Source organism: Mesocricetus auratus, unplaced genomic scaffold (genome assembly GCF_017639785.1).
Source record: "Mesocricetus auratus isolate SY011 unplaced genomic scaffold, BCM_Maur_2.0 Super-Scaffold_100003, whole genome shotgun sequence".
In the NCBI taxonomy this organism is placed as follows: Eukaryota; Metazoa; Chordata; class Mammalia; order Rodentia; family Cricetidae; genus Mesocricetus; species Mesocricetus auratus.
In genome coordinates, this window is record NW_024429188.1 from 88,333,524 (window position 1) to 88,342,820 (window position 9,297).

Genomic DNA, 9,297 nt, shown 5'->3' on the forward strand with positions numbered 1-9,297 from the left:
ACAGACCTGTGATACTCACCCCCACATATGGCCTTATCTTTATTCTTTAAATTGCTCAAATCTAGGAAATTGTAGGAGTTAACAAAACAACATGGTCTTACTCTGTAACCTAAGGTGGCCTCAAACTTGGGTTCCTCCTGTCTGTGCAGCCAGATGGTTGGTATAGCAACCTTATACTACCTGCCTGGGCTTGGCCTTCTGTTTTCATTTCTTAACTCTAGGAAAGTATGGGGGATCAAAAACAAAACAACAGCAAAACAAACAAACAAAACCCAGTAGCTCAAACTGACCCCAAACTCTCAAGCCTCCTGTCTCCACATCCACTGTGCCAGCAGCCAGGCCTGACTTTGTCTTTTAGTGTTTTCATTTTGTAAATGTACATAATTCTAGAGGTGAAAAAAAACCAGACCTCAAACTTTCAATTCTCCTGCCTCCACACCCCAAGTATTGGTATTCCACCAAGACATCGCCTTCACTTCTAAACTAATTTCTTAAATCTCTAAAAGTGAGATGGTTTTTAAAAATGGGGCCTTACTATGTGATGGAGGCCAGTCCCATGCTCTTGACCCTCCTGTTTCCAAACATAAGTTCTGATATTGCGGGCCTGTGCCACCAACCCAGGCATTGCCTTTTCTTGTAATGTTCTATTTTTTAATATATGAAACTGTGAGGTTTCTTTTAAAGATCCCAGTATGTAGCCTAAGCTGGTTCCACACTCTTGATCCTCCTGCCCCTGCACCTCAAGTGCTGTTACTACAGGCCTATGCCACATACCAATGCTTGACATTCTCTTTTAATCTTTTAATTTCTTTTTTGATTTTTGCAGACAGGGTTTCTCTGTGTAGTTTTGTAAACCAGGCTGTCCTTGAACTCACAGAGATCTGCCTGTCTCTGCCTCCCGAGTGCTGAGATTAAAGGCCTATGCCACCACTGCCTGGCTTTAATTTCTTAAATTTAAGGAAATGTGTGTGTTTCTTTTCTTTTAAGGCCTGTTTGTAGCCTAGGTTGTCCTTAAATTTCATCTTCTAGCTTCCACACACTCAGGGCTAGTATTGCAGGTCTGTGTCACCACCTGAGGCTTGACCATCTCTTTTAACCTTTTAAATGCTTAAGTCTAGGAAAGTATGGGTATTAAACAACAGGATCTCATTCTATAGCCCAGGTTACCCTCATATTTGGGATACTCTTACCTCCATACCCAGAGTACCAGTATAGCAAGTTATAGTACCATCTCATACCTGACCTTATCTTTTACTCTTTTAGTTTCTTTAATCTAGGGATATGTGGCAATTAAAAAACTGAGTCTTACTCTATAGCCCAGGATATCCTAAACCTCTGGATCTTTCTCCTTCCACATCTGGAGTTTGGTATTGTAGGCCTTTACTACCACCCCAGGTCTGGCTACATCCTAGCTGATGTTTTATAGACCACCACCACTACTAGACTTCCTCTTTCCGTTTTTCAATTTTTAAATCTTGGAAATTGTGGGAATTGAAAACCAAAGTCTCACACTGTATCTCAGGTTGGCCTGGAACTCAGTCTTCCTGTCTTCACACACTGAGTGCTGGTATTGCTGGCCTGTGCTACCACCCAGGGTAGGTGCTATTATTTACGTTTCCAATTTCTTAAATCAAAGTTGTGAGGGGGAAAAAAGCAGGGTCTCAGTATGAAAATGAAGCTAGTCTCAAATTCTTCATTTTCCTGCCTCCACCTCCAAGTGCTAGTATTCTAGACCTGCATCAACACTCTTTTAATCTTCTAAATTTGTAAATCTATGAAACTGTAAGGATTTTTTTAACAGTTTCAATAAGTAGCCTAGGCTGGCCTCATACTGCTGATCACTTGTTTTCACACCAAGAGTGATGGCATGCAGGTGAGTGCCACCACCCTGTGTTCGGCTTTCCTTTTTAATAGTGTAATTTCTTAAATCTAGTAAATTGTGGACTTAAAAAAACAGGGTCTCACTTCATAGATGAGTCTAACTTCAAACCCTTGATCTTCCCACCTCTATACCCTGAATGCTGAGATTGTAGAAGTAAGGGTAACGTGCAGTTCTAATTGCTACAATCATAATTGCGGTTTTGTGCTACAAACTGCTTCACAGTTAGTTCCTTTGTGGGGAAATGCCCCGATGTGCACTCTTCACCTATTGGTGCAGTGAACAAACTGTCACCATGGCCATTCTTAAACCATTTTGTGCTAGTCTGAGCTAGTCTGAGCCAACTGCAGCACGCCTGTCACTAATGCGGGCCCTCAGAGACGAGTTGGCCCAAACTGCTACATTTCAGCCACTAGAGGCACTACCATCTGCTTTCAAAACAAGAAGAACAACATTGACTTGATGAACATTCACCATGCTTAGAAATACAGGGCCCACCACTCCCTGGGCACCTACTGGGTGCCAGGAAAGCAAAGTTAGGAATTTCAGAGTTGCAAACCCATTGCTTACAAATCAGCAAAGACTAGAGGGGCAGCATCAACAGCTGGTAACTCCACTTATAGCACAACCAGCAAACATGGAATAGATGAGTAAAAATACTAATAAACTGTTAAAGTTGTAAAACCAAACTTGCCAAACATGACCTGAGCAGACAAAATCTCACTCACACATTTTATCCTCCTAAATTAACAAGATGGCTTATGTGCTAGCATTTCAATATGCACGGATTCCGTTTTCCACCCATTTTGCATTCTTTGAAGGGAAGCAACAACTTATTTTCCCAGAAGGATTTAGAGTACTTCAAATTATGCATGTCTTTTTTCAGTAGGGGCACTAGAGGATAAGGAATGCTTCTGCTGTGCCCTTGGGGGCTAACTGCTTTGAGTATGGAGTTTGTATAGCTTTGCCAACAGGGATTTGGGATAATGCAAAGAAACCACAAACACTGGCAAACATGGTGTGTTGGATGCTCACTAATCCTGAACAGTGGCATGGAAGCAGGGCACCACCTTAGACATTAACCAGTTGCTAGATACACTTGTGAAATCCTAATACAATCAAGGATGTTTGCCAGATATTTGGGTATATAAATATGACTTTGCAAGTTTTTTTTGTAAAGATTGCCTTTAAATTGCCATCAGATGAGCCAAAAAAATTCTGGTTTTCAAAAGTCATTAAAAATGCAAAGGGTAGTAAGGCAGGTAGGGGTAAAACATTATATCTAGTAGTATTTATGTCACCTATACACCTATAACTCATGTCACCACAAAGTGTCGCTGTTGCAGCCAGAGAACACAACACTGACAGCTGACAGCTATCTTGCTTTCTCTAACAAAGCCATTGACTTTTGTGTCCAAACAAATTTCCAAACAGCAAACAAATTTCAACATCATTACTCAACAAAAACCCGAATAAAGGTGTCACATGCCATGAAACAGCCCTTTAAAGGGCTGCTCTCCACCACCTGCAGAAGAAATCACAACTAAATCCAGGGACTAAATTGTTGCTACTGCTTCCTGCATTTGCTTATCCATCATGCACGTGGGCAGTCCGTGCTTATCCATCATGCACATGGGCAGTCCGTGCTTATCCATCATGCACATGGGCAGTCCGTTCCATACTATAGAATAATAACCTGGTTCTCTTTCCTTGCTACTTGGGAAACACACGCACACACACATACACACACACACACACCTAACTTTTCCTCCCTTCCATCTCCAAATGGCCATTTTATTCTTTAAAAACTGTGAACTTTTGAAAATTCTGGAGAGCAGACAAAAAATGTTTCCCTCTATCTACCCTTCATCAAGAATACCACACTGCTGCCCTCTTCTGTGGCATCAACCTTAGTCAGCTGATGGCTTAGCTGGGTCTGCTTTAGTGAGGAGTCCTTTCACTCATTCATTCATTCATTCGTTAATTTATCTGTTCATTCACCCATAAATCCATTGCTTGAATATTCTGGAGTGCCTAATAATTCTCTCTGAGTCCCTGCTAACCAGAGATCAAGAGCCGTCCAGGTTCCACGAGCAATTACACAGATTCAGTGAGCTCACCCCACTCCCACAGGAAACCATGAGAGGGTTATACTCTCTGTCTTTCTAAATAGTCCTTTAAGCTATGCATGACTGAAGAAAACTCAGCAAACAAATGAAAAAACAATGCAATTGACTATTACATTTTGCTCTATCTTTAAAGTCAATTTTCACTTCATGTCTCATAGTTACATTTTTAATGTAGTTTTGGAAGAGAAATAGTAATTGGGTGGCCATATTAAAATTGAGTTACACTCATATATAAAAACTTCACAATGAAGCCCATTATTTATATAATTAATATACATAATAAAAACATAATCAGTGTTTGTGATTTTTCTCTTCATTTCTATCATTCCTGTAGGGTTCATCTATCACTCATAGATGGCACCACAACTTACCCAATGAATACATATTTGAAGAAGGTTTGCAAATGAGATTTTTTTATTTTTAATTTAATATTTTTATTTTTAGTTAGCATACAAGATATTAGGTTTCATTGTAGCATTTTCAAATAACATTTTCTTGTTGCTTCTTCTCCCGTTGCATCTCCTGATCCTATTGTTCCTGCCCCTTTACTCCTCATTACAAATCCCTCCCTTGGTTGAATCTGAGTTACTATCTGCAATGAAATCTTAATGGAATTCGTGACATTGTGCTTCAGTTCTTGTTTTCTTTCTAACTAAACAGAAATGCCTCTACTTAATTGAATAGAAGCTTCTTCTCCCATGCCCAACCCACCTCTATCCATGCCCCACCCACCTCTATCCATGCCCCACCCACCTCTATCCATGCCCCACCCACCTCTATCCATGCCCCACCCACCTCTATCCATGCCCCACCCACCTCTATCCATGCCCCACCCACCTCTATCCATGTCCCACCCACCTCTATCCATGCCCCACCCACCTCTATCCATGCCCCACCCACCTCTATCCATGCCCCACCCACCTCTATCCATGCCCCACCCACCTCTATCCCTCCATCTTCTCCTGACAGTCCACTTCCTAGGCCTAGTAGCCTCCATTTTGCTTTCTTGTCTTGTGTATTTATTACTCATTTTTCCTTCATCACCCCTCCTTTAAGACCTGTTTTCCCTTCTATGCCCCTCTATTGTTCCCCTTTCTGATAAAACCGGGTAAGACCAGGTTCCTTTTCCTGATGGAGGTACCCAGCAAATCCAGTGCTGGTCATGAAGGGTTTATTGGATTACTTACCCTCCTCTGTGCCTTCCAAACCTTCCATGCTGCTGGAAACTTCACTTAAAGACTCAGCCATGGTGAATTCACTAAAAAAAATGAGGAAAATATTATTCCTTCCATATATAGGATACAACAAAACCATTTTGTCTTGCTACTTATTCTTAAGTTATATTCCTAAGTTATTCAAGAAAAGACATACAAATGCAATTGCCTTTGGGGGTAGATATCACCTCCTAAAAAGACAATAATCCCAGTAATAGGAAATAATCGGAAGAGGCAAATAAATGAATACACGGGATGTCTTGCCTAGGGCTGGGGGTGGGGGGAGTTGGGGAGTGATGGATGAGGAATCACTGCAATACCTGGGGTCATCGTAGTGAACATGGCAATACTTCCCAGCACACACACCTCACAGAGGGAAAAACTACATCTGAACTTCAGAAACCCTTAGGCCGCCTTAGGCTCGCATTGTTATTTACTCACCATATCCAGTGATAGAAGGAGATCCACTAAAGAGAAATTTATGAAAGACAATGGGAGAACAAAGAAAAGGGGTTATTTTGACACCCCTGCAATTCCGTATCAATATGAGAAGCAATTCTGTTTAATCCCAGAGTTCAGTCTGAATTTTTTCAGGAATACATGCCTCATTTCCCTCAACTGATCCTAAATGCCCCCAAGAACATCAATACCAGCAACCATGCATCTCAGGCAGGGCCTGTGGAACATCTCTCCTCCTCAACAAACCCGCAATCACAGCAGAATAAATAGACCTCCCCTGAAGTGCACATCCTTTCCTGTTACCTCCCCATCTTTCTCAAGCTTGTTAGCAGAACATCCATGAATTGTCTCTACTCACTCATTGTATGACTTCGCTCAGAGTTCTGTTGCATTCGTCCCAGCAAGGGCTCCCAAACCGCCTGCCTCAGTCCCACAGCAGAACTGCTCTGCCTAAAGCCAGCCTTCTCACAGCATCTCTCTCTCTGCTACTCCTCCTTTTAAAACATTTGTATCAGTTCCTGTTCAGAACATCTCACTCCCCAAATCGTCTTCTTTCTTATTGGCTGCTCTTTCCCAGGCTCCTCTAAGGGCCCATTATCCTAGCCCTGATTTTGAAACATAGCATGTGGGGCTTTGTCCTTGGCCCTCTTCGTTATCAGCAATAGTGTCCTAGCCCAGAAAACGTTAACAGAAACCCAACTGTAAGTCACATGCACAATTAAAAATCCCCTAGCAGCAACACTTCAAAAAGGAGAAACCTGGAAAAACAGGGGAAATCATTTTAATAAGGTATTTTGTTAAATCTTATTTAAGCACTATATTATTTCACCATGGAATCACTATAAAATATGAATAGCGTATTTTACATTTTTTGGTCATACCAGTTGCAATAGCCCCTTGTTCTGCTTAAGCTTATTTATCAACTTTCTGCTGTTTAATGTTAAAGCCATACCTTTCTATACATAGGGGCCTCCCTTTCCCCTCCATCTCTCAGCAGCCTTCTGCACTTTCATCCCCATACTGTGCTCTCCTAGAATCATGAGCCATTCCCTAAACTTACTATGCTAGTCTGCTTTATCTGAAACATGCACACAGCCTGTCCATTATTCCCAGAATGCCATCTTTCCAAATGGCCATACCCTTAAGTCCCCTATTGTTCTTCGTGACTCCATTACCCATGTCTACGCCCATCATGCTCTTGGCCCTTTGCACATACATCTTCCATAGCTGGCATCACCTGGTGGGCAGGGGCAACACTTTGCTTCTCTAAGTAGCATCATTACCCAGTAGCACTAAGCATACAAGGTACTCACTACCTGTGGTTGTGAAGGATGGATGCAATAGGAGCCAGAGCTGGGTGCTGGAGCACAAAATCTGATCCAGTACAAAAAGCTGTCCTCTTGTTTAAATGTATGATAACAAATACATTTGAGGTACATTTCAAGTAAAGGACTTCTTTGCATGAAGTCCTATGAGAAAAACTGCTAAGACAAGTAAGGAATGAGAAAAATTCATATTTTTATACAGAGAACTTCATGTAAAATGGTCATCAGCAAGTTTGGCCCAGCAGAGATATAAAATTGAATTATTAAATCATTTTTTAAAAATGCATTCTGGACCAAAGTGTGCCTCGGTAGAGAGGTGAACCTCTTCAAAAACCGGGGCAGGAACAAGAGAAGAAAGCGAAGTGGATGTTGGTGTAGGTTACGAATTGTCCTTAGATGGTTTGAATCCGTGGGATTTGACTCAGTCCTTCCCTGTCCTTGCAGTTCCAGAGTCACCAGGGAGGAGAGGTCACAAGGTGGACTAGGGAAGGGAGGCACAGGAAGGCATGCCCTGGACCTTGGATATGGAGGCAATGAACAAAGATACGAAATCAGTCCTCAAGAATACATCCTCATCCCACACTGAATCATCTGCACCCCTTGTGACCGCAACTTGTAACTTTTGTCTTGAGAAACTTTAACCCACACTGTGCATTGGGGAACACATCATCCCATGGCCTCAACAAACAGCCTTTTTTCTCTCAGTTCTTTCTGGCCTGAAAGAGAGTGGTCTCTGGATAAAACCCCTCTTAACACAGAGGAATTGGCCTAAGGAGAGGCAATTCCGCTATTCCCCAGTGGGTGCATGCCCAACAAAATAACAGTGTCTCCAAGAAAATGAGATCCCTGAAGATTCTCAGCTAGGGTGATACTTATAAGCCTTTTGGGCCTCTAGTTTCCTTAGGTCTTAAATCCATCGGCATCCCTTCAACTGTGAAAAGAAGCAGTTGCTTCATCATACATGAGCAGAATCATCTGAAGGCACTCTAGCTCCTAATGTCATCTTTTACTCCACTCATGCCACTGCCTTCTATCTACTTTACCTGAAGTAGCTACTGTTAGACTCATTCTCTTGAACCATACAACCAAGTCAGAACATTACTCTTCAGCGCCTCTCTCCTTCGCTACACATAGACCCTGTGTGAATGCATAGTATGTACTCAGATCTGTTTCAGATGCTATGGAGGCAATGGCAAAATAAAACTAGTGTATATTTGCTGTTTACTGGACACTGAGTGTGTACTGACACTGATGTGTTTTGCTCAAAAACCTCACTGAATCCTCAGGGCTTTCCTGTGAGGTCGGTATCATTTATTCTCACAAAATTCTGTTAGAAGCTGAAAGGCTAAGTAATTACTCATGCTCAAATGGTTAAGTATATGGCACAGACAAGCTAAGAAGCTAGAGATAGAACCTAGAACTTCAGACTGTTATAGAAAATGATCCCCTCTCTGATGACAAAGAAAATTGAGAACACTGTTTAGTAGTACATGTCTATAAACCCAGCAATCAGGAGGTTGAGGCAAGAGGATTGTGAGTTCAAGGCTACATAGTAGGTTTCAGAACACTCGGATTTGTAGTGATGTCCTGTTTCTAGGAAAACTTGTTCTAATTTGTTGTCTGTTGCTACAATAAACACCATGGCCAAAAGCGACTTAGACAGGAAAGCATTCATTTCTGCTTACAACTCCCAGGTCACAGTTCATCGGTGAGGGAAGTCAGGGCAAGAACGCAAAGCAGGAACCTGGAGGCAGGAGCTGATGCTGAGACCATGAATAAGTGCTGCTTACTGCCTTTTCCCTCATATTGCAGAGATTATCTTAAGTATCTGCTGAAATGCTAGCATGATGGCCGTGGATTGCTTTACTTTGCACTTGTTGTGAAAGATTTGCATTTCTCCATAATTTTTTTATTTTTAAAGATTTATTTACTTATCTTTTAAAATTATTTAATGTGCATGAGTGTTTAGCCTGGATGTACATCTGTGCACCGTGTGCATGCAGTGCCCACGGAAGCCAGAAGAGGGCGTCAGATCCCCTACAAATGGAATCACAGACTGTTCTGAGCCACCATGTAGCTGTTGATAATCAAACCTGGGTCCTCTGGAAGAGAAGCCAGTGCTCTAAAGTGCTGAGACATCTCTCCAGCCCCTCTCCATACATTTTCAAAGACAGCATGACTGGATTTAGCAATGTTGGCTAACAGTTCCTTGCTTTCAAGGCTTTGGCATTTACCATGCTATGCGTTTCTGGCTTTTAGTTTTCTGCTGGATGCCCTGATGGTGTTCTGAC

General features: G+C 42.0%; 1 protein-coding gene across 1 annotated transcript in view; it reads right to left on the reverse strand.

The window, feature by feature from the left end:
• Positions 1-5,261, reverse strand: part of Kiaa1210 (KIAA1210 ortholog) — a 44,532-nt gene extending 39,271 nt beyond the window's left edge. Inside the window, exon 1 of the mRNA XM_040744546.1 lies at positions 5,196-5,261. Coding sequence (XP_040600480.1) covers positions 5,196-5,256 — 61 coding nt within the window. The 5' untranslated portion in view covers positions 5,257-5,261. The remainder of the gene's footprint in view (positions 1-5,195) is intronic.
• Positions 5,262-9,297: the final 4,036 nt, after the last annotated feature.